The sequence below is a fragment of the Tyto alba genome, unplaced genomic scaffold (assembly GCF_018691265.1).
Source record: "Tyto alba isolate M040663 unplaced genomic scaffold, T.alba_DEE_v4.0 Super-Scaffold_2, whole genome shotgun sequence".
NCBI lineage: Eukaryota > Metazoa > Chordata > Aves > Strigiformes > Tytonidae > Tyto > Tyto alba.
Window position 1 is genome coordinate 17,772,359 of NW_024881282.1, and position 25,816 is coordinate 17,798,174.

Consider the following 25,816-nt stretch of genomic DNA (forward strand, 5'->3'; position numbering starts at 1 on the left):
CTTGGACCTGAAGATGCTTCTTCCTTTGAAAGTGTGAATGAGTGAAGGGATAATTCCCATCATTAGTATTACCAGATCACCTGAACTGCAAGACTGTGGTGGATAGTGGCTGTCCCATGAAAGAGCTACAGTCTCAAATAAATAGCAAATCTGTTTAAAAATACCACCTATCAACTGTCACAACACTATTAAGCATAAAATGCTACCATGTATCAAAGACACAATTGTGTTTTTGCCACTCTGACCATCACTGCTATCGGAACATAGTGTTTAATACTGAACTTTGTCTTAAAAATGACTGATCAACATAACCTTTGTATACAGAATCTGCAAAACTACTTGGTAGACTTAAAAAATACTAAGCGAGACACACAACTTTTTATTAAAACAAAAATATTTATTCAAGCTGTAAATGCTATGCAGTATTTAGTTACTGGATGGGTTTAATATAAACATCTACTGCATAATATTGGTTCCTTAGGAATCCTTGTATACTATCTGAAACATTGCCCTGTTGCTGTACAGATCTCTTACAAGAAAACTTGCATTTTTTTTAAGAGCTCAACAACTTGAGAACAAAGGAGGAAATACCGGTAGAGAAAATTCTGCAGTATTGGAGCAAGGCCCAGTGTGGTAATTTTTACCCATGCTAATTATTCCTAAAATGTAGGCTGAGCTTCTCCTGTGCCTGTTTTGAAGAGAGTTTGTATAATAGCTATGACAAATTCTATGTTAAACAAAGATTAGATGCAAATTTTTCCATGTCTGGCTAAAAGCATAAGTGTTATTAACATATACTTTCTCAACAGTGCAAATGACAGTTAAAAGAATTGCTTTTTTTGCAACAGAACATGCTGAAATTCTTGTCTGGCATTGCTATAGTTTAAGTATCCATACTGGAGTATGAACAGGGGGGTTAACCCACACCACGGTACACTGAGCACAGCTTTTGCATTCAAATGCCACCTGGTGCAGCAAATACTGTAGACAGGCAAGGCCCATCCACAGTGAAGTTCTTCTCCGAACGGCTGCTTGGGAAAAGCTTCATTAGATGAGAAATACTTTTGGAGGTTTTATCGGCCTTATGTTTACTTACCGGTATTTTTGTTAACCCTTTCAAAGCCTTACAACATGGGTTTGACAGTTAGGAGGGAAGAGAGTGTTAGTACGAGCCAGTTACGTCTGAAGGTTAAGTCCCTTTTGGATTCAACAAGACAATGGGGAGCGGCCGAGTCAGCTGCCCCTGTCAGAGCGGTGAGCTACAAACACCGCCTTCAAATTCACAACCTTTCCAGAAATTGGCTAAGCAGATCGGATGGGTAAGTAGAGAATGCAGCAGAACACAGACAACGTGGTGTAACGGGAAACAGACAACTTCTCTTACATTACAACATTTATACAAATTTACAGTTTTGCAAATTAAATGGCTCCGTAATTACGCAAGTGCTTTTTCAAAAATAAACATATACCAACTCAATGATATTTACACTTAGCAACCTGCTTCAGAAACAGCATGACTTTGCTATAAAGTGAAACTTCAGTCCACTGAAAGTGCAGCCCACCCTTCCGAATTAACTTCTCTTCCCATGCAAAACCTCAGCATAACACCACCTAGCTCTCCTTTTTTTTTTTTTTTTTTTTTTTTTTTCATTCATCATAATGCAAAGACAACAGGAACTTGTCCACGTCCATTCCTGCCGGGAAGGAATTTGGTAGCTTCTTTTTCTGTAGGAGAAGAAAAGAAGAGTCGTGTTAAATGCTAAGAACCTGGGGATACTGAAGAGTCTGTAAGCATTCCTTTCTTCCTTGTCCTTCCACCTGCCTTGTAGCAGAAATGAGATGCGGACACGCGCCTACGCTGAGCGGCCGAGCTGAGGGGCAGCAGCAGCCCCCCCCGCTGCAGGCAGCCGCGCAGCTCCCCTCACACGCGGGGCAGCAGGGAGCACTCTTCAGATCCAGCGTTTCAGGAGCAGGCTGTAACTAAATATGGTGAAATAAGAAGTCATACTGCATCTCCTTTTTGATTATTTCCATACATCACCTCTTTGTGTCTCGCACCTTCGCTACCTGCCGTTAAATCCCCAGGTCAAAGGCACGGTGCTCTGGGCTAGAGAGCCTGGAAATACACAGAACGTGTATTCCTAGTCCTGGTGGTAAGGAAGGATGCAAGAACAGCTCAAGTTCTACCTTGTAAGTTCTGGTTTGGCCTAATTTCTACATTCCACCTAGAAACTTAGTCTGAAGTTAGAATTTAGAAACTCGTTCATGTTTTAAGAGAAATAATTTGATTTTCATAGGTATGTGCAGAGTCAGTAGGAGCTACTTGAGTGTATCTGAAGACTCTACTATGAAAGCTGTTCGTTCAGAGTGGGCTCAAGAGGCAAAGTCAGTAAAACTGACAAATATAAACAGGATATTGGGGATCTGGACTAGCACCTCTGAAATATCCCATTACAAATAATGTATATATAAGATATCTAATATATATTTAGAATCTTAAATGAAAAAGTAAATGCCTGTACTTGCCTTTATTTTCTTCTTTTTTGATGGCGTTGGAGAGCTTTGAAGGTCTTTTCTATTTGCAGAACGGGAATTTCTCTCACCCTCATTCAAGTCCTCCAGTTTCCTTTTCTTTACTGTGCTCCTTAAAGACCTGAACTGTTGCGTATTGTCCTTCAGGGGGGTTGCAGTGCTAGTCCTTGCGATAGCCGCCCGTGACAGTATCATCAGCGTGTGAGCAGCCATACTGACGCTATTTTCACTGCCCGTCTCGCTGGCCGGGCTGCAGGCAGGCAGGTCTGGCGTAGCAGGGGGCACCATTATTCTGGGGGTCGGGCTATCCTCGCTGAAGCGGCGGCAGGTCGGCGTCCGTACACTGTCCGTCGTATCGTCTGTGTGCCTGTCCCCCACTCCAGATGGCGTGCGGGGTACTGGCAATTCGCCGTTTTCAGCTGTTTTACTAGTCGGGCTGTGCCACTGAACGTCCTGCAGCATTTCCACACATTGTTTAGTGAACGGACTTGACAGGCAAAGGCCTTGGTTGGAAACTTTAGCCAGTTCCCGCTTTGGCTCCTTCGAAGACAAGGAAACGGACGCTGGAGATTTGCCATTCCCATTCGACAGCGACCCCTGCTTTTTGTTCAGCTCTTGCACCGAAGCAACTGTCTTCTCATTCCATAAGCTAACGCTTTGTTGGCCATTTGAGAGTTTGGCCGTGTCCTGGTTCTTCTGTTTTTCATCAGTATCCCTTCGTAATTCGTTTTCTTTATTTGCGGTAGTCTTGTGGAAGGGATCTAACGGAAGCCCTGCCGTTGTCGCCTTCCGCTCGGGCTGCGGCTCCTTTGCAGACGTGCTCCTGTTGCTACCAACTTCTGGCTTACACAGAATTCTAGGCAACGTTTTATCTTTCTCTCTTTTTGCTACCTGCGCCTTAGCAGAGGTCGATGCAGAGTCAACAGCAAGGCAAGTATTTTCGTTTCTTTCTTTTTGAGATAAACTCTTAGTAGTCTGAATTTGGGTGTTTCCTCCCGGAGCAGGTAGGATGTTATCAAAGCAAAGCACTCGCCTGTGACTTTCACTTTGTTTTGAGTTTGAGCTTGTGCCCTCTACTGGTGCAACAGGTAAGTTCTCCTCCACTTTCCTTCCTGGCTCCGCAGTGATAAGCTTGTCCGAATTTCCAGTCCTAAAAATGAGATGGAAACACGTCAGCAACCTACCGGTTCTTACTAGGCAAGTTCATTTCAGCCGGCTGCAAGTCCCCACCCACCCCTCACAACTGCTGTTTAAAGCTCTCCCCGTTCTCTAAATGTTAAGTATTTTATCAACCTGCAAAGACCACGAGTAAGGGATGACAACTGCAGGAAGCTCGGAGAAGGCCAAAAAGGATGACAAAAAGGTACGGAACAGTCTGTACAAAGAACAATCAGGTAGACTGGGGCTCTTCAGCGGGGAAAGAGAGATGGCTGAGGGGAAATGCAGCAAAGCTCGGGGAGAAAAGCCAGCAAAAAGGATGCTATTTGCTCTGTCTTCCAGCAAAAGAACTAGGGGCATCAAGTAAAATTAGTATCAGATTCCAAACAAAACAAGGAGGTTTGGACAAGGCCTGTAATTCAGCCTGGGAGCTTTTTTACCCTGGGAGATTTGTGGATGCTGATTGTTTACTTGAGTTCAAAAAGGAACGGCCCAGTCATGCCAGGACAGTCCATCCCAGAACACTGGCTGTGGCTCTGGAAGACCCTGGAGCTGAAACTACACACAGCGCATTCCGGGCAGCACCATCGCGCGTGGGCCTGGTGCTCTCCCCTGTGCATTTGTTGCAGGCGACAGGATACAGAGCAAGACAAAAAGCTTTCAGTGGGCAGCTGGCTGAGAACATACCAACTCCCCGGGGCTCGGTCCCACCTCACAACCAGCCACGGTAGGGTGAAAAAGCCACCACTGCACTGTGGTGATGGCAAAAGAAAAATGTTTCTGCTCTGTCAGCTCATACCACCGTTACGTCTGTGCCCTCCTCCTGGTTCATGCTGCATTTCCAAGAGAAGTTTCTGCATATTCATCTATGCTAGTAAGACTCTCCCCATGCAGATAAACCTTTATGGATTGTAAGAGGAAAAGTCAAATTAACTTTGGGATAGTAAATAATGGGGTTTTGGTGGTAGCAGTTTGGTTTATTTCCATGAAATTTGAGATGAGACAGAGGGTAGAGAATAGAAATGGTAAATTACATCTCTTTATAGGGAACATTTTGCTCTCTTTGCTATGCAAAACATATGTCTGGAAATCAATTAAAATTAACAGAAAGCTGAACTATCAAAGTGCTATTATCCAAAATCTTGCTTCTGTGGTTTTATAAAAATCATTAATATTTGCATGCATGTATACTGTATACCTTTATACCTTGGTATATGCTATTGGTTTTGTTTTGTTTTTTTTTATAAGTTGGCTTTATTGGTCCTGTTTTCCACCACTTTTCCAACATTTTAACTGAGTTCTGAATTGGTAACTTTTTTTTTTTGAGTATGTTTTATTTGTTCAATAAAAGCACATTTCACCTCTAATACTTAAACCGAACTACTTATCTCCTCCTACACTCTTGCTCATCTCAACATCCTTTGCTTCTTCGGTCCATTAATGATAAGGAGAGTTAATACTGAAGCCTTGCTTCCCTCTCTCTCACTCGCCCAACAGAAAACTAATACCTATCCCAATTAGCAGTTGAGTTATATTCATGAATATAAAGTGAGCATGTTGTTCTCCTTGCCATTGTTCCTTTGACTTTTCACTTTATAAATGAGCAAGCAGAGTTCTAAAACCCAGTCTGATAAACTCTACTGGATTTGGGCCAGAGAGTGGTAAAGGCAATGAGGCCATACTACAAAACCATGGGTACCACTCATCTGGAAAGGAAAAAAAAATTGGTTTAGTCATTAAAATCTCCCAGTAAGCGTAACGGGAGATTTCTCCTAGCTTGGACTCCACTCAAACAATTTTTATTTGACAACTGAGACAGGAGAAAATAAACACAAAGCCATACAAAATTAGCATAGGAATAGTAACAGCAGAATTCTGGCACAGGCTGCACCAGTACTAGCACACATCTGTATCAATGCTCCCAGCAGACAGACAGGAGGAAATAAAGGGAGCACTGCTTATGCCATTGTTAAAAAAAGCTGCTCTCTCCACTAATACTGTGAAGAAATTCATGGCAGGAAAAAGAGAGCAAGTTTGAATACCTAGCACTACTGACCTTTGTGTTCGAGAATTTGTATGGTTCAAAGGCTCAGCCACACTTGGTACCAGCTTTCCTGGAACAACAGATGAAGTATGAATGAACTACAATATTCCACGTAAATCATCTCACAGTTAATATAATGACATTTCACCCGACAGAGAATCAATAAAGAAAAACCCAGAACCAAATCTCTGCCATTTTTCCATAATTTTAAATTTTACATATTAATAATTAGCAAAGGTTGCCAGCCAAGTATAAACAAGAAGCTTGCTGTCTATGCTCAGATAACACGTGGGCCTGGCAAGACAAAACCAACTATGCTGGACTTCCAAATGCCCAGCAGGGATTTCCAAGTGGAAGGGAACTCTCAGTTACCCATCTGCAAACCAGAATTCTGACTAACTACACAATCCTAGCTATTTTCTTTATTTGCAACTTCATTCTATTTCCATTTTTATGTGTAAGCCTAGTCTTTTTTAAAACCATAAATAAGCTAAAGCACAATTTGTCCTTATAACTCAATTTATTTTCTATTTTCAATTATTTTTCCTTACCCGCTCATAACACCGAGAAATTAACGTACCACCAGTCTTGTTACAATTTACTGTTTAAAGAAGCAGGGTCTTAATGAAATGAATATACAGAAGTGTATATCTGAAATGGCAAAGGGAAAACAGCAGGGGGCATTTTTTTGTATAAATACGCAACATTTCAATGAAATAGGTTCTTAACAAATGTCTACAATTGCTGACTTTTCTAATAACTTCTTTGTTACCATGTGGCTTGGTTTCAACAGCAGCATTAAACTGCACTTACAACCAATGAGATAAAAAATAATCAGAAATATAAGGAAAAGGAAATTTTTAAAACTGCATTAGAGCCTTGACGCATTAATTTTTGGAAATAAGCTTGATCCCAAATCTGGCATTATTTTCTTCTTTGTAAACTGAGCAAATACAGTTACTAACCGCAGGTACCGGCCTCTCAAAGCCATCCCAGCAGCTACCTGGCAGAGAAGCACTGGTATTTATAAAACTGTATCACTCCGAACTGACATGTCTTTAGAAGCCCCACTTTTCTTCTGCCTGTCTCAAGAAAGCACGGTGGGTACCTGTGTTAGTCTTGTTTCTTGCTCCAGGAATCTTTTGTGATTTGGGAGGGATGGGAAGTTTTGGGACACTTCTGTTGCACACTGGATTAGCCACGGGCATATGCAGAACCTTGAAAGAATCAAAATATCCCATTACAATTTACCAAAAGACTCTATCACTTCAGCTTTGATTTTGAAAAGCTTTATTTGTGATGTGCTACCTGGCGGGCAGGTGCTGAGAATGTATTTCCATTTTGTCCTACTACTGAGAGAGGTATCATTCCCACCATTCCTTGCAGAACAGGTTGCACTGGAGATGCAATTATAATGGCAGAACCTAAAAAACATCAGAATGTTAAAATTACACAGAAATTAAAAATACTTCAGTGAAAAGAAGAGCTTCCAGACAGGATTTCTGAAAATTACGCATGGCCAAAAAACCTGTGGCAAGAAAAGCTCTGGCTTTTTAGAAGAACTTCACCATTCTTACTACACATCACTACTAGAAAACAGGGTAAGTACCAGTGTTATTTTTAGTTTGTATCAAATTCTTTAGTTAAAATCAGGTTTCCTTTGTAAGAAATGGTTCAAAATTAAGCTTCAAGTATGACAAACCTATGTTAAGGCTCGAACTTTCATTCAAAGTGATTTATAAAAACAAGTAAAAGTAACATCACACAGCTCATTTTGCTGCTTAGTAAAAACAATTATTTGCATCCTATTCCCTACAATTAGGATGCTCAAAAGTCATGAGCAGAATTATTTTTTTCCTTCCAGTGCACCCATAACACCTTCCCCTTACAAGCACACAACAAGCTGGGAAAGGCCAGCTTTGTCTGTATGTAGATACCTGATGTATATTCCTGGCTGGTAGGAGGTGTTAGACATAGTACACAAAGATTCTGGTTAGTTAGTGGGTTTGAGATGAATTACTTTAAAAAAAAAAACCAAAAACAAAAGCAAAAAAAAACCCAACAAACCATAATAAACCTAATTTGGAATATTTAGGCCAAAGTTTCCTATTTAACTATTTAAATAATTGTTAAAACAGTTGTTTTAAAACAGTTATTCTAATAAGTTGTAGCAGTGTCCAGCTGCCAGACATACGGGAGTTACAAAACAGGGAAACTATTCCAGCACATTAATTGGAAAATGGAAGAAAAATTTATTCCGCATAGTTCTTCAGTTACATAAGCATTACCAGGGAAAATAGCAAATGCATAAGAATGGGAAAACTTCTATTTCTCTCTCTATGAAACAACAACAACAAAAAGATAACAGTTGCTAAAAGAAATCCTAACAACAGAAAAGGCCAGCACTCTAAGATCTTGCAGACACTGTTGCACTGGCTGCTGGCCACAACAAAATGACTGCACTCAGAAATTCAAGGATAACTGCAACAAGTGTTCAGTTTTGGAAAGAAATCTAAATGTGCTGATTACATCTGGTTTATAGTTAGGTTTAACATTTAAAGCACTTTTTTTTTTTTTTTTTAATTGAGGTAGTAATAAAAATGCTTGAAGCAGAAGCAATTTTGTATTTTGGAAAGAAATAATGTTATACTTTTATATTTGTCTAAATGTACTTCCTAGTGTAGAACAGGTTTTTGAAAAATGAAACAAAACAAAACAAGGAAGTAATTTTGGAAGGACCATTTACATCTAGCCAGTTATCTCAACTAAATACGGATACCTGTAACACATAGCATTCTATTTGTAACAGGAATCTTATTAAAACAAAACCAAAAAAACTGCTTTATTTAGCCAAAACAATGGAATTTCTTCTAGCGTAAGCCAAAATACGCTTCCTAAATTTATCATTGCTAAAATTATACAATTTAGGATTCTGAAATATGAGGCTATTTTTTTCAAAGCAGCCTGGTCAATGACTCTTTCTAGTTTTTATTTCATTTTTAACAGCAACTATACTCAAAAAACACATAACCTCCGTCTAGTTTCAAGGGGCAGATAGAGCAGTGTTTAAAAACTGTTTACTTTTAATGCACTGAAAAGAATAAAAACACCACATAAACACCACATTTTCAGTCATTTTCTAATAATGAGATTACCTTGTGGGAAGTTTGGGGAGACAGTCTGGTTTGCTGCAAATGTAGCGCTGGATCTCGGAGGAGTCCGTAGCTGTTGTACAGCTGGAGCTTGGGCTGCAAGCGGCATAGAATTCCCAGGCAATACAACTACATTTGACGGCGTTACAGCTGTGCCCAAGGTAGCTGGATCAGTCACACAGGTGGCTATATAAAGGTTGTTTGAATTCCCAAAAGCTGTGCTTGTTGCTGGCATCAACTGTATAAATCCCCCTTCCTTGGAAAGATTAGTTGTACCTGCAACTGAAAACACAGTGCAGTCCTCACTCTGAGTGTTCGCTGAGGTGACCACAGGATCCTTAGGTCTAAGCACAAGGAGATTCTGCTCTGCCAAAGCTGAATCCACATTTTTTTCCGTGTCTTCTGAAGTTAGACATTTGGACAGGCCTGCAGTTTTGGTTGGGGATTTGGCTGGAGAAGACAATATTATAGTTGGCAAATTTTCTCCTGTGATGCTGGAAACAGCATTATTTAACTCCGTGTCTGATGAAATAAATGGATCATCGCTGATGATGATCTTGAGGGACATTATACTAGAAGGATCAACATCCATTGGTTGACTGCTAGAAGACACACCACTCATACTTTTGGCCTCGGTACCTGACTCATCTGTCGAGGATGCAGTTTCTGGGAGAGGAGAGTGGCATATTTCAGCTGTAGTAAGATTATTTTCAGTGGATACTACAGAAGTTTCCGTACATGTATCATCACCAGAAGAGAAATATATATTATCAGTATCTGCTTTTGTAGAAGATGAAGGTTCTTGCATTTCCCCTTGCGTTCCCTCTGAGTTTGACGGTCCCAAAGGGAGGTTAAAATTTTTCTTACAAGGCTTATCAAGTGTATGCTGATCATTTGAGTAAGTCTTGTTAGAAGTATCAACAACTTCAAGCTGCAACTCTGTTTTGTCAAGTTCCGAACCCTTCACCGCAGATCCCGCAGCACAGTGTGACTGCGTACTCTGCTCCTGACGGTCAGAGTGGTGGCTAGAGTTCTCCTGTAAAATACCAGGTAAGGCAGCCGTATCACTTGTTACAGCCTGTTCTTTTCCTGCATCTGCTGAAGGGCTAGAAATTGATGAATTATTTTTTTTCAGCGGTACACTGGGGCCAGGGCTCCCATGAGGAGGGCTTTCGGTAAGTGTTTTTTCAGAGAGTGATGTATCTGGTGATAAGTGACATTTACTTCCAGAATGTGTTTTCTTTTCACTGGCTGCAGGACCTTCTGCCAATGAAATCAAAGGAATCTGTGGACTACCAGAATGAACATATTCTAAATGAGGACTACTTTGAGCACCATGACTTAGTGAGCCTTTTTCAATTTCCAGAGCTCTTTCACTTTCAGGTACTAATGCAGTTGACTCTTTTTTATCATAAGAATCTCCACAGTGTTCATTACATTCGTTATCAGAACTCTGTCTCTTGTTAGGTTCAGCCAAACCAGGCACAGAGTCAAAAGCGATTTCAAGCTCCCCAATATGTTCAGGGGTAACGGTTTTAAGCACTTCAGTCTGCTTCCTTGGTCTGCAAGTTCCACGCAGCTGTTCTTTGGTTGTACTTTTCTTTGCCATATCATCATCGTTAATGCTGGTCTTCAAGGCACACGATGCTTCTCCTAACTGAAAACCTTTACAGGATAGTGATTCGCTAGAATTATCACCTGCAAAGCACAGAAGAAAATAGTTCCGTAAGTATTAGGTGATCCTTTTACAGTGCTCCAGAAGCAATTTATCAGTTCAATGGAAAACTGTTTCACATGAGACTGAGTGGAAATAAAGCTCCTCATCCTTACTTTCAAGCTGAGTGCAAAGTATATGAAACATATGGTTATATACATTAGGCAATCTGGCAAATCAGTTTGTACATAAGTAAGTGTACACGTAAAAAGCAAATGGCTCAAGTCACTTAATCAGATTTCCAGAAGCACAAACATCTCAGGACAAAGACCTCTTGGCTCTATTTCTCACATACTTTCACTAAGTATCTGCTACTGATGGACTATTGTTAAGAATGGGGTAGAGGCACTAAGTATACCCCTTGTCCAGAGTAAGACTCTTTTGGAATATTAATTAAACAATACAATACAGAATAGAGAGAAAAGCTTAATATGGTTAGATGTAAAATACTATCTTTATGTGTTCCACAAGGAATATTGCAAATCATCTCTGTTTAGAATGAGAAAACAGATTTGCAGATATTTTGGTTTCACTTAAGAGCTTATCAAGTACAATTTTTAAGTACACTGATTGACTACTGTTAAATTTAATAGACTGAAACTTTCCAGCAGACTAGGTGTATCCGGATGTTCGTGCAATGTAAATGCCAGCTTGGATATTACCATTAGAAACAGAAAGATTTTGAAATGTACAAATTGTCTGAAAATATTTTCATAATGAAAAGTGAACGGACCAGAAGAGATCTTAAAGGAAAAAAAAACCCTACACTTACTAGTTTCTTCTGTTCCTAAAGAACTTTCAAGTGTTTCCAAGTTATCCTCATCCACCAGGATTGCATTTTCTACTCCACTCTGACCAGAAATACCAGCAGGTAAGTTCCTGTTTACCTTGGTCTTTCCTATTTTCAAAATAAAGCACGAAGAATGATTAAATATTTTACATGCAAATGCGATTACATTTTAAGTGAAGCATGGAGATTGCAAATTCAAGAAATGCCATCCTAAACTCAAAGAACTATTTGTCTATATTCATTACAAATCCAGAAATAGCATAAAAACATCCTTGTATTTTATATGAGGATATTCCTGTTCAGACAAGCAGAAAAATTTTGCACTAGCATAGAAAAACAAGTATGAACTATCAACCCTTAGACCAGAGGGGTCTAAAATAACAGCAATACAACAGTCATTGAGCCAGGACAAAACCAGAGTTTCTGCCACAAGAAAACGCTGTACTTTACAGCAATGTATAAATGCATATAAAAATCTAATTCTGAAATGAGGGACACAGATGCAATTTCTCTTGCAAGAGAGACCTGCTGATTACCTTTGCTTCTTCAAGCAATACTTAGGAAAACTCATCAGTCAGGATGCTTTATAGTAATGGTACAATTGAGTGTAATATACCCTACCATAATCAAACAAGTCAAAGAGTGCCTGAAAAGCTGGATCTGATTCTGTCTGTTCTAGAATGTCCTGTATAGCCTCTTCTGACATATGAATTTCACCCTGAGAAAAGACAAGATATACAGAAGTGTTAACACAGTTACCTTCATAACTTAAAAGAGAAATGGACGAGAACTGTTTTCTTTTTCAGATTGTTTTTAGTTCTATTACTTCTGCTCAGCACAGAAACATAAGACTAATGCCGGAAACATTTCTGCTACAAATTTAATGTCTGTTAAAAAAAAATTAATGACTGAAATTTAAGAGATAAAGTCCCCCAAAACCCAAACATCTTTGTCAGACATTACACCTTGGCACATGCATATTGGAGTATTCTTAACATAATGACTAGCATTGTTTAAGAAGGACTAAATCTTGGTCTACACTGGAAGCTTATGCAGATTCTATGAATGCCATGAGTATGCACTAGCCAACCACCTGTAAAAAAAAAAATCATTAAATTAACCCTCATTTATTGGCTTTGCATTATATCTAGAAGACAATGCTAAGCAAAGAGAAGTTTTATTTCATTTACCCACATTGTAGTTTAAACCCAACTGGCAGCCAGACTCCATGCAGCCACTCGCTCACCCTCCCCCAGCCCCAGGGCGTTGGGCAGAGTTGGAAGGGTAAGGAGACTCATAGGTTGAGATTAAAAACAATTGAAATAAAATAAAATACAAATATTACAATAATATTAATAATAGTAATAACAGAAAATACAAACCAGTAATGCACAATGTGATTGCTCACCACCCACTGACTGATGCCCAGCCTGTTCCTGGCTAGCGATCCCAGAGAAGAGAGAATCCTGAAACCACCACCCCAGAAGCCAGAGTGAGCTTCCTGAGCAGCCCTCATCTCTATACTGAGCATGACGTTAGGTGTGGAATATCCCATTGGCCAGCTGGGGTCTGTTGCTCTGGCTGTGCTCCCCCCCAGCTTCTTGTGCGCCTGTGTACTAGCAGGACATGGGAAGTTGAGAAGTCCTTGATATTTCTTAGCAACAACTAAAAACATCAGTACATCAGCAACATTCTCCTCACATCAAACCCCATACTGAATCCAAAACACAGCACTCTTCTAGCTACTAAGATGGAAGGGGAAAACAAACAAACAAACAAACAAACAAACAATTATCTCTATCCCAACCAAAACCAGGACATGTTCTATAATAACTTCCAACTGCTTTCTCTGGAAAGCAGTTGGAAGGCACAGTTACGTAGGACACTGCTCTAAGGTTCCTGTTTGAAGCTGACTTGTCTGGTAGCAGCCCAGGAAGAAAATGAGCAGAGCACTCAGTACATATTCAAGTGTTCAAATACAAAGTTTCTCCTGACTTCCCAGGGATCCTCTAAGCACTATACAACCTTTGATATGGTGGTTGTTAAGGATGGATTATCCCATGTGATATGCTTGATTATTTTGTCTCAGCTACTCTAACTAAACCAAGAAGCTGTTTTGATTTTGTTCTGCTCAGAAAAATTGAACACAGCTTTTCAGCTCTGTACTTTGACAAAAATTGACCTAAAATCACCAAGTGACAGAAGAATAGATACTAAAAAACAGACATCTCTATCATACACAGGCAACTGCCTCTACCCTCCTACCATTTTCAGGAGGGCTGTGAAGATTATAATTTCCCTCATTAAGAGACCTTTGTAACTGTGATTGCCAGCTCGATGGTTGCAGGAGAATGAAGGGAAAACACTACAAGTTTAGTTTGTAGAACACACATTTCCTCCAAAACCAAGAAAATATTTAAATTGAAGAAAAGCATCCTTATTTAAGCTCCAAAGACAATTTCTCTTGCTATACTAGATGATCCATGTTTATCTTACAGCAAATCAGAAAATCAGATTAGACTAAACATCTTTGAAACCTGCAAGATATTTACTATTCCTTTTTCTTTTATAAAGCCATTGATCAGATGCCCAGTCAGGAGCTGGTACCAATGATCTAGTGACAAGCAGGCAGCTGGTGACTGTGGAACAGTGTACTTAAGTCTCAGTCTGAGGGTAACGTTAACAGCTACCCACTGCCAGAAGCACTCCCGCTCCCTTGACTTTTGACCCTGCTGCATGCTTATGCTGCCTTATACAGGCACTGGAAATGAATTCAGAATGCTAAACCAGCTCAAAATTAACTCTGGTAAAATATGAGTATCCTGTCAGTTCAGCTCCTCGAACCTGCCCACCACCATACATCAAGGTAAGAGTTAAGGCCCATGCAAGTTGCAGAACTGCCCCTGGGCAGAAGCCAGCCATTAGACAGGCTTAGCTGTATTGTAAAACAAAGAAAGAAATTTAAAAAAATGAAAAGAAAAAAGAGAGCAATCTCAGAGGGTAGACAGAGGTTTATCACAGTTCCTGTAACTGATCATTCTCATGCACCCAGTCTTAAAAAAAAGTGAACAGGGCAATCTACACCTACCTGAAGTCCAAGGATTTCATCAATTGAAGTCTCCTGTTCTGTGGGACCACTGTCTGTCTGTTTAGGGGCCTGAGCGACATTACCATCACTGGAACACATTAGTCATTCATTCAGAACTCAAAAGTAAATCAAATAAGAATAAGTATAAAGTTTAGAGGGTTCCTTTTATTACCTGCCCAGGATTTTGTTGATGTTCTCAGCAAGCTTCTCCTGAAGAGATTTGTTACTCAAGATTTTTTCTCTGGCATTTTCAATAACCAGTTGCTGGAAAACAGTTTTAAAGTGGTCAGGTTTCTATTTTTTATCATCACTAGAAAAGGAGCATGAATTTCCAATTTACTGGTTAAAAAAAAAAAAAAAAAAATCAATTCAACACAGAGAACTCTCTTTATAACAGAAAGACAAGCCAATCTGTGACTGCATGACCTTGCTATGAAAATAATCCCAAAACATTCCTGTAATTCTACTCTCTGAAAGTACAGCAAGGCTTATTGTGCTGTTTTCCGTTCTCTAAAAAATTACTGTTTTCTGACAGCTTACAGATATCTTAGCAAAACCAATAAATCAGGCAAAAAACCCCTTTACCTAGCCTTGCCACCCTTGCTAGTTTAGTGTACAGAAGAGCTAGTTCAAATACAAAACAATAAATTTATCTTCTAAAGTTAATTTCTATAATACCCAAGATAAAAAACACGTAAAAAACTAGTTCTCTTTAGTCTGAATTTGTTTCTTATATGTAAATACCTTTGTAAGTATATACTCACTGGGAAGTTACCATCTATGAATTCTTCAAGTGGCTCACTTTCTTTTTCTGTTATTACTTCATCAGGTTCTTGAGAACTTCTAGTTGCTGAAAGAGGTCCAGATGTTGCAATACTTTTCCTCTTCTGAGATTCACTGAAACATTCCAGGAAATTTATGATGTATTTTGTGAGAACATAGCAAACAATAGACTTAATGGTCAGTAAATAAAGTGTTTCTCTTCCTTCTTAGCAAATGAAAGATTTTAATCAACAGAAAATTAACTACATACTTGAAATACAATGAAAGCCAATACCTGTTTCGTTATGTCATATGCATATGTTGTGTCTGACTTCATAGAAGTTACAAACAAATATAAACCTGTGTGTAAACAGCATAATAATTCCATGCCCAATATTCAATATTTTTTTTTCCCCTCCAGTACATGTTACTTGAACTGGTGGTACGGGTTCTAATTAACTGCCACTCAAGAAAAAGATTTGGGCATCACTATGAAAAATAAAGTTCTCTCAAGGAGCAGCTGTTGTCAAAGAAGCAAACAAATGTTAAGTTTCATAACAATTTAGATGATGAATAAGAAATGTAATGTTTTCATATAAAATCATGGCTTAGGCTCTTCTGAAACCACCAATCAACACTGGCACTAATATCACTTATATACAGAAAAAAATCATGCAGGAATAGAGAGGACTTGGAAAAGGTATAAATGAGTAGGGGTCTGGAAAAATGATAAACAAAACAGCCAATTGGGATTCAGTCAGGGATAAAGACAATAAATAGAACACAAATACACCAGTCAACTCATTAAAAACAAAAGGACATTGGAGTCATGGAATAAAAAACCGTAAAACTAGTATGAAAACATGTTTTTCACACCACTTTTAGTGCAATTACAAAAAACTTTTGCTGATGTAATTTACTGAAGCCAATAGTATTTTCTATGTTAAAAACAGAAAAAATGCACATTTATATCAATATTCAGTACTTTCATAATTGATAAGGATATTTTGGAAGGAATACTAAATTGCAGGCTCCAAGATTATTTGCCGATGTCTAATACTGGAATAATGTAAAGACTGGCTATATGCGATAAAGAAGCACAAGTAGCCTCCTATCAGTCTAATGTTAAGTTCTTTGACTTTCTTTTCCTTTGAGAAACATCATACACTGGCCACTCTCAATGGATCTTAAATGTGAAACACTCCACCACCTAAGAAAATCTACACTAGACGTTAGAACACTGCATAGCCTCTAAACGATCTTAAAAAACCCACCCCCCACGCCCCATTTTACCTTTTCCGTCTTCCTGGAGACAGCAAGTTTGAATGAAGCTTTCGTTCCTGTGATACTGGAACTTGAATATGTATGAAATCTCCTGCTTTATAAAGGAAAAAAAAATAAGATCATGATGCCAGTACCTTTTCCAGTGACACTGTTAAAGCACTACAGAAATCTACACATTACTTATGTTCCAATCAATTCCTGGGAATTCATACAAAAGAATTTGGTATTATCATGAAATGAGAACCATTCCTTTTAAAAATATCCTGAGCAAAACATCTACTTGATGTGGATCATCCCTATCTGCTCAAACAAGTGCTTTGGGTGAGGGTGAGAGCACAGGATAAAATAATGACAAATTAATGCACTTCTGATCTCTGAACTCACATTAACAAGCAAGCATGCGAGAGTCATTTCTCTCTTGGGTACTCCTTTTATTTTAATCACCTGAACCAGTTTGGAGAGCTAGGGCAACAAAGCATTAATTTTCAGAAACTCCTTTGGTGGAATATGATTAGCCGCAATTTTAGAAAACTTCCATCTATATCCATAGATTTTTCACAGAAAAAAAGGTTTAAAAAAGCGTTCAACTTACTGCTGATCTTGTTTTCTTGTGTTTGTGACTGGTGCACAAACAACGTATTTAGTCTTGTCTGTGACATGCTTTGATTTATTGTTGGCCTGTGAAGAACTTGAGGAGATACAACAGAAGAGGAATTCTGTGGCCCTGACTGATGGGCTACTGCCAACAACCCTGAGTTTGCAGGAGCTGATTGCTGAAGCATTCTCTGTCTTTTCATTTCTACAATTCCACTTCTTGTACGTGCTGGAAATAATAAAGATGAAAGTGTATGATAAAGGAATTTTAAAAGGTTGCTGATTTTCCAAGACCTAATTAAGGATACTCCATTGAAACTTTTTTGTGCTTCAACTTCATTCACAACTCAAATAGTAAGCAACGTCCATCTTTATCTTCTGTGTTACAGGTTTGAACCAAAATAATTCAAGTAGTATAGCCAACTTACATAGACATTGTAACCATGTTTTTAATACTGCTTAAATATTTACAGGAATAGATCATACCAAAATTATATTTAATTACATAAAAAACCACTCATAATTGACCTCAACTGAAATAGCTAAACCAACGTAAGTTTGCATTTATTTATCAGACTAAATCTGAAAAAATTTAAACAGCACTCAGATCCAAGAACAATCACTACCTGTATTTCACATTCTCTCTTCTTACACAGGTTACTCAGTAGAAGTACTATTGAGAGAAAAACTTCTTTTTAAGTAAAGCAACTTCACTATTTTGCAAGTTCATTTGTCTGTTTTTGTAATGAAAGAAACAATCCTAGATAGAACGAGAATATTTTCATATTTTGCTTAGATATGTTTCTATGCATAAAAAAATTGTTTCAAGTTTGTAACACATTTTTATAGTCTCCTTCTACAGAAATGAAACTGCATCGTAATTAGACTGGTTATGTTTTCAGTTCCTCTATGAACCACAAATTAAGTCAACAGCTTCAGGACTGAAGCAGCAGTATTTAAACCTTTTAACCATGTAAACTTCTGAAGTTTTCAGCAGAGAAGAAAATGCTACAGAGAATTTAAGCCCCTTGCAAAAAAAAGCTCAGCTTTTCTGTTTTTCCTTTCTTGACCATTACAGCAATCCACAGACTGCACTGAAGACAGCAGACATGCTGAAAAAAACACTGCAGAAGAGACGTGACAACATTTTAAGAGTAAGGATGTGTTACTGATTGCTGCAGCATTCCCCCATTTTTTGCCAAAACAGGTAATTTGAACATAACACCTATTGATCCTGTGAAACTGGCTCGGTTACTTACTCCTTTGATTAGCAGAAAAGCCTGTGGAATTCTGCATGCTCCTAAAAAATAAAGCAGGTGACATAAATAAAAGGAGCACAATGGAAACACTCAGCTACACAGTGTGACAGTATCTATCATATGGCTAATGTCAGTCTGGTCCCAACCACACATTACTTCAGAAAGCTTCAATCTACTGATTGTTATTTTTATTCTTTCAAACAATGGTCACAGATCCTTCAAAACGAAGCTAAATGTTGTATTTTTGACCAAGTAACCACAACAGTATTGGATTCTAAATGAGTCATAGTATATTGTTTTATTACAGAAAGGCCACATACTCACACTAATGCCCTTATCTCCTCATCCTGCCTTAAAATCTTGAAATGTATACTCAGCTATCAACTCTCACAAACCTATATTTATCACCATCTCTCAGAGGCAATAGAGAACATAACCACTCACGTATAGTGCTAAGCAGAGTTTATCAACATATGGTCTCACAGTGAAATTTTACTTTCTTGATTTAAAAATTGTATTACCTTATCTGAGAAAGTGTATAGTCTAATTTTTTCCACAGAGATGACATCATTGCTGGAACTTCATTTGTGGTTTCTAAAATAAATCAGAAAAAAACCCAACAAAACCCCAACATTTTACATGCCTAAAACAGATACAGGTTGAGAAAAACTAAAATCACAAGCAAAATAATTATTATGGAGTGTTTCAGAAATCATCTAACTTTAGGTGTCTAGTTGCCTTCTTAATATTCTGTTAATAAGAGAGCCCTAACTCCTAATTTAAGAACTTTGATTGATATGAACACACACTTATCATGGATATAGTTCTCAGTTTTAGGAGTCTAAATGAAACTGAGGCAAAGACATTCACGATAATAATTCTCAATGGAATCTGCACATGATGTTGACTCCTGGGCAAACACATGCTAACGTAGACTAACTCGCTCCTGGAAATGGTATTCATATTTCCAAGTCACTTGTGTGATTTTGAAAATTGTAACCTGGCACACACCTTTAAAAGTCATGGTTTATTTTAAGATGTTACCCGAACAGGTAAAAACACCTGGCATTTTTGACGCACAGAACATTAAAGTATAAATGGAAATGTGTAAGCAGATCATTTTATAAAGTTTTTCAAGATGCCAAGTACAAAGTATTTAGAAGAAAGTATGTTTGTGTCTTAGTTACCATTTACATTAAACCTAGTGTGATAGGAAGAAAACATTCTGAAATGTTCCAAAACCGGTATGTCTTAAATGCAAGTCTTAGAACCAAGCACCATTAAAATCTGATAATACCACATGTACCAAAAAACTGTAAGACTTGGCAACATTCAGAAGCTCAATAATTGCTTTTAAAAACAGCAAATGCTCTGTCTCTATTATTAATACAAATTGTTAAATTATTACAAAATTATTTTAATTATTTTTAAGAACAAGACAAGAAACATTTCACACCAGAACACTCTTCCTGGTAATTTCACAGAATCATAGATACCTCAAGTTGGAAGGGATCCATAATGATCAAGTCCTACTCCCTGTTCCTCACAGGACTACCTAAAACTAAACCGTATGACTATAAGTGTCATCCAGATGTTCCTTGACCTGACAAGCTTGGTGCTGTGACCACTTCCCTGGGGATCCTGTTCCAGTGACCAACCACCCTCTCAGTGAAGAGCCTTTTCCTAATGTCCAATCTGAACTTCCCCATATGCAGCTTCATTCCATTTTCATGTGTCCCATCACTGGTCACCAGAGAGAGATCAGCACCTCCCCCTTCTATTTATAGTATAGACAATAAACAGTATAATTTTACAAGCATAAACCCATAGATTTTGCACACTTTATTACATCTTTGCACTTTATTACATTAGAAGTTCTGCTCAAATTTGTATTTGAATATATGCTGACAAATCCAAATTAAGATAATCAATTAATTTTGTTCACAAGATGCTGATCTAATTGGCCATTGTCTGCATAATATAGAAACCTTCAACTTCTAGCATAGATGGGGGATTGCTCTAAGTACATATATAGATGGACATAGTACCTGTTCCTCAAGGAGTTCAAAACAGATAAATAAAAATAAAATAAAAACTCATTCTGAAGGCTTACCTTTTGTTTTCATGGCTACGTATTCATTAAGAATTGTCGTCAAGTTTTTTCCACACAGGGACTGGAAAAAAAATACTGATCTTAGAATCTTCACTAATAACCTGTACTTCATCTGGTGTATCACATGATATTTAAGCAGTTCTTTAGAAGACTACGCCATGCTGACTCTCAACACAAAGAACTGTGCTTTATGCTGCTGGTGCTATGTTGTCTCAAATTAGGTAGAAAGCAATCTATGGAACAAAATGCCATTGCAAACACAAAGTCTGAAGTGCTTGATCTCATTGCACAACACTAGTACAGCAGTTAGAGCTGCATGACCTCCACTCACCTTGGAGGGAAGGGTAATTCCATTATTATGGAATAAAAACACAAAACTAAGATGATCAACAGCTATAACAGTAATGAGTATGTATCATCCTGGAATGCAACATGCACTAAGATGCAAATGTCTCTTCAGTTCTCTTCAGAGAACTTCTGTCTGAAGTAAAGTTTTTAACAGTCACACAGAATTAACTCTCATATCATATTTGCTTGTTCTGTTATTTTAGATGAAACAAAGAGAATTAAGATTTTATGGTTACCACTACCATTTGTTGTACTCTCTTGTCTTGTTTGCTAGTGGGAACTCTACAGGGTATGACAAATTCAGCCCTTTATTGCAAGTATTTTGAGCAGCAGTGAGAATTTTTTCTTAGACACCACCATATCATCACTTTTCTGTGAAAAGGAGGAAAAATGTTTCCATTGAGAAAAGGAAGATAATTAAAAGTTAAAAGCTTTAAGAATCTAGATAATCTATTTGGTTTTGTTTGGTTTTTTTTTTTTTGCTGGCCACAGCTTGGTTATCAATTTTCTACTCCCAAAGTACAAATGATTAAGCACTTGTAAATTAAATAAGGTTAATGATCTGTTTTGAATAGGTACATCAAGACCTCAGATCACAGAAAAGACTTCCACAAATTTTGAATACTGGGGACAAAATCCAAGACCATATAATTAACTGATATATTAGAAGAATGAAACAGAAAACAGGAAGAAGATGCACATATAAACATTAAAAGATTGATACATAGCAATATCCAAACTCTGTAATTTGCATGCTGTATTAAAAATCCCATTTTGTAGATGTTAAAAATGCAAAGTATCTAATTACCCCGTAGCTATATGCACATATCTACATATGCAGCTGCACACAGTATTTATGCATACCCAAAGTTTCACATTTCACCTAGGACAAAGCAGATGATACCGATCAAAGGGGAAGCTGAACTGAAACACAGATTTTGTCAACAAAACTTGGTAGCCTTAAATAAAGCTGAATGTAAATATTTAACATGTATTGAAATGGAACATTACCAGCTGCCTGTCTAGGATAGGAAAGTAACCTCCAATAAATTGCACGAGCAGCCCCGAAATCAATAAAACCCTTGTGACACCCTTCCAATAAATCAACCTCAAAGCTATAAAACAGACTAAATATAATATGCTGAAACCAATTTGCATATTTTATGCTTAAATGTTTCTTAGTAAGATTAAATACTAGATACCAAATAACTGCTAATACCACAGGATGCGTAAAAAAAAGCCCCAAACCAGAGAGGTCTGATCTATGTTAGATCTAACTAACATTTTAAGCATTTTAAGTAGCATTTGAGAAGTACCTGTTACATTGAGAAATCTCAATTTCCTTTTCCATGAATGCAAGACAATTTAACTTTCTGCTTTTTAAATACAAACTCACCAGCAAGCAGGCTGGAATAAACCCATCCTCTGTACAGTGCTCTGCATATTCTTTCAAATCTGAGCTTTCTAAAATAAATTCACGGCAGGTAGCTAGAAGTTTTTCCTGTTGTAAATACCCTGCAACAAATCAGATGGAAAATTTTGCAATTTCATTCATTACTTCTGCTCAATAGGTATCAAAGCACTAACATAGCCAGCTGCATACAGTGTTGAAATAATCAGGTAAAGATTTGTACATTAGACAAGGAAAGTGAAGCTATTTTGAAAGAAAATAAATCTTGCACAATATTTCCTTAATAGTTAAAACCAGAAAAAGCACAAAATGTTATTGATATTACATTGTATTTACAAAGCATTCAAGACTGGAAGTGAGGCAGTATGAACCATTTCTGATTGATCTCTAGTACAGATAGTACTGTACAGACGAGTAAATAGAAGTTCTTGGCTCAGGAAGCTGACAAACTAACTCTCACGTGGGCATGGGCTGAACAACCCAGTTTGATAGTTAAATGGAATTTTACAATACTTTGTTCATAAAATGCATTGTAATGTAACAAAAACTCTCCACGCTTCCTCCAGTTTCAGAACAGGTACAACCTGTGCAGCTGTTACAACAGTGTATAAGATTTATGAAAAAAATTGGCATTGTACAAAAATGAGTAACAGAAAAAGGTTTTTTTCCCCCCACTTATTGTAATTTTAATTTCAAGTAGATGTACTAGCTACAACTTGTGCCCTGGACACACCCCAAGACTCAGTAGTTACCTTAACAGGACATGTACTGAAAAAGTTTACTTTTCTAAAATTCCATTCCTCAGCAAATATGTTCTGCTTTAACCAAACTTTTTAAGCCTTCCTTTAATCTTAAAATATTCTAAACATTAAAAGACAGAAAGGGACCAATTGGAATGGAGGATTCTAGAACAAAGAACCACAAAAGAAAATGCCTCTTCTTTCTTGCTTGTAGCAAAATTGAACATGCAATGTTTTAAAGAAAGGATAAAATATGTGCCTAATTATACAATGTAGGATATATAAACTTTAGCATATCTATTTCAATGGACCCCCAAAATGGTCCACCTCAGTTCAGGAATGCTTATAGAAAAAAAGCATCTTTAAGTTTGCATGAAGACAAACATCTTTCAGCAGATCCGAGTATAGCTGGAAAAAAACAGATCACATTTCAGACACGTAAGCACTTGTTCAGGTCTTTAACAAATAAGCAAACTTGAAAGTTAATACAATTTGGGAATAACCACTGTGAGTTTAATCAGGATGTATGAGCTGGTCTATCTGACAGAAAGCATTAATGGTACCTGTGGAAAGGGCTGTTCTACTTAATTTTTCAAATACTTTCTGCTAGAAAACTCTCAAGCCACAAACTGACCGAAACTTTAAGTGTATTTTGGGGAAACACAACTATATCCAAGTCTTATTCCTATCCACTATACCATCCATTGTTGGCCAGGATGGAAGATGGGGTATTAGGCTAAGTGGAGCTTTGATCTCTGCTGGTATAGCTGGTCTTACACTCTAACTTATCTGGACATTTATGTAAAAAGTTGCAATGTTTCCTTCTTGAACCTACTACTGCAGCATTGCAAGGGATGACCAAATGCTTGCATACAGGCACGTGGCACACAAACCAATTTCCTGCAAAATAAGGCATTCCAAAGTTTAAAAACATCTGAATGAAGATCTTCTGTGCAACTGAACTGAACCATTTGTGCACACACTGTATAATGACGTAACAGTACAAAATCTTTAACATTGCCAAAATCAAAGGCACAGAAGGTACAGTACCTTCTGAACTAGTAATGATCCAATATTTTGTTCTATCTTAAGAAATGTAAAGACACATGTTTAACTCGTAGTATGCATTCACTCTTAGAAAAAGATACATTTTCTTATGGATTTTTCTATGGGTGAGCTCATCTTATAATTTTATATTTTTTATTAAACCAATATTCATCACTCTTCACAGCACCAGAAAGACTTATATGGACAGGGTGGAAAAAAATAAAAAAAAAAAAAAAAAAAAAAGGAAGAACAGCTACACTGGAGAAAGCCTGTTTATCCACCCAAATTCAGAGATGCCTCATGGAAGTAGAATCCCTATTAGAAGACAGAAATAGCTACAAGGAACACCCTGTTCTACAACCTTCGGTTGCTCAGAAGTTTTCTAGACATGATGCATACACCATGCCCCAACAGACACAAGATAGGATGGATCATCCTCAGTACACGCTATGTTGCCAAGATTGTATGCTACACTTGCAAGTCTCTGGTAAGTACGCAAGATAAGCTTCCTACCCAGAAACTTGTAAACTAACCAGTTTTTTATAGAAGACTATAGTGAGAGATCTTCCTTGCATGATTTTCAACCTTTTATAATGCACAGTTTCTAAAAATCCTGTATTACTTGACAACAATAAAAACACTGCACCTCTTACTAGCCTTGTTTCTCAAGACAGTAGAAACAAACATTTCGCAGAGTATTTAAAAATAAATTGTGGTGGAGGAACACTGAAGAAAACATTCAGCCTTAATGGCTTTGGACTCAAAAAAATTGTGGACAACTAAGAACTCAATCTCACAATGCAAGCTGCCAGGAAATCTTGGCATCCAGTGTCAACGGGTGCTTACATGTGGGACTTAATTATGTGGGTCCTATTTTTGATTATCATCCATTTGTTCTTATCTCCGGCAGCATCCGAATAATCCAAAGCATAAAGCAATTTTAAAAGTTCACTCTCTGCTGCCGACAACCCAAACACACCTGACGCTGCGCTTCCCACAGACGCTGAGCAAACCCAAACTTCTCAACACAGCCCCACAGGTGACAGAAACAGAGAGGGAAAGAAAAACCAACTGAACCTTAATTTAGCCTCCTCTGGTATTGTGGATCACCCTTGTATTCCTCCTGCAATCAGATGCTTTATTAAACCTCACTCACCAGGCATCTGTCTGTCGGTGGACACCAGAAACCACCCCGAGTTCCAGGCAGGCCGGGGAGCGGCGGAGCCCGGCCCGCATGGCCTGGCGGGCTCCCCGCGCCCGCGGCGGCTCCGGGGGCCCCCCAAGTCCCTCCGGATCGAGCTGCGTTTGCCTCCCACTAAGCGAGGGGGCCGGGGGGGGGGGGGGCGCGGGGGGCCGGGCCGGAGACCGCCGGGCCCGGGGCTGCGCGTCGGCGGCAGCGACAAACCCCAACCGAGAGCAGACGAGCGCGATGCGGTCGAGGGTCAAGGGCGCAACCGCTTCGTTCTCCCGCCCCGCCGAGGGCGCTGCCGGCGGCGGGCAACCCCCCGCAGAGCCGCCCCCGCCGCCCCCCCCGACCCTACAGCCCCCGCCGCGCCACAGGGGCGAGCGGCGACCCCGCCCGGCTCTCGCTGGGTCACTCACCGAGCACCAGCCGGGCCACGTCGGACGGCAGCAGCATGGCCCGAAGCGGCGAGCGGAACGGGAGGGAGAGAGGGAGGCAGCGGGACACAGCTCCCGGAGGCGCAGCGCGGCCGCCCCGCCACCGAGGCGAAGGCGCGGAAACTCCGCCAGCCGCCGCCGCGCCCGGCCCCTTCCGCCG

The 25,816-nt window shown here is 38.8% G+C and overlaps 1 protein-coding gene across 3 annotated transcripts; it reads right to left on the minus strand.

Moving 5' to 3' along the window:
• Positions 1-376: 376 nt before the first annotated feature.
• Positions 377-25,804, minus strand: LOC104356950 (protein NPAT). 3 transcript variants are annotated; one of them, XM_042793186.1, is made up of 18 exons: positions 25,639-25,804; positions 22,235-22,353; positions 20,491-20,551; positions 18,899-18,971; positions 18,378-18,418; positions 17,117-17,347; positions 16,534-16,615; positions 15,243-15,375; positions 14,651-14,742; positions 14,479-14,566; positions 12,012-12,108; positions 11,367-11,498; positions 8,890-10,584; positions 7,043-7,158; positions 6,843-6,951; positions 5,747-5,804; positions 2,527-3,682; positions 377-1,725 (listed from the first exon to the last, which is right to left on the minus strand). In XM_042793186.1, exons 1-18 carry the CDS (start codon positions 25,673-25,675, stop codon positions 1,648-1,650), a joined length of 4,398 nt encoding a protein of 1,465 aa, XP_042649120.1. In that variant the 5' UTR covers positions 25,676-25,804; the 3' UTR covers positions 377-1,647. The 3 variants fall into 3 exon arrangements, with proteins under 3 accessions (XP_042649120.1, XP_042649121.1, XP_042649119.1); XM_042793187.1 differs by having other exon boundaries at positions 11,373-11,498; positions 16,534-16,618; XM_042793185.1 differs by having other exon boundaries at positions 16,534-16,618.
• Between the last annotated feature and the right edge of the window lie 12 nt (positions 25,805-25,816).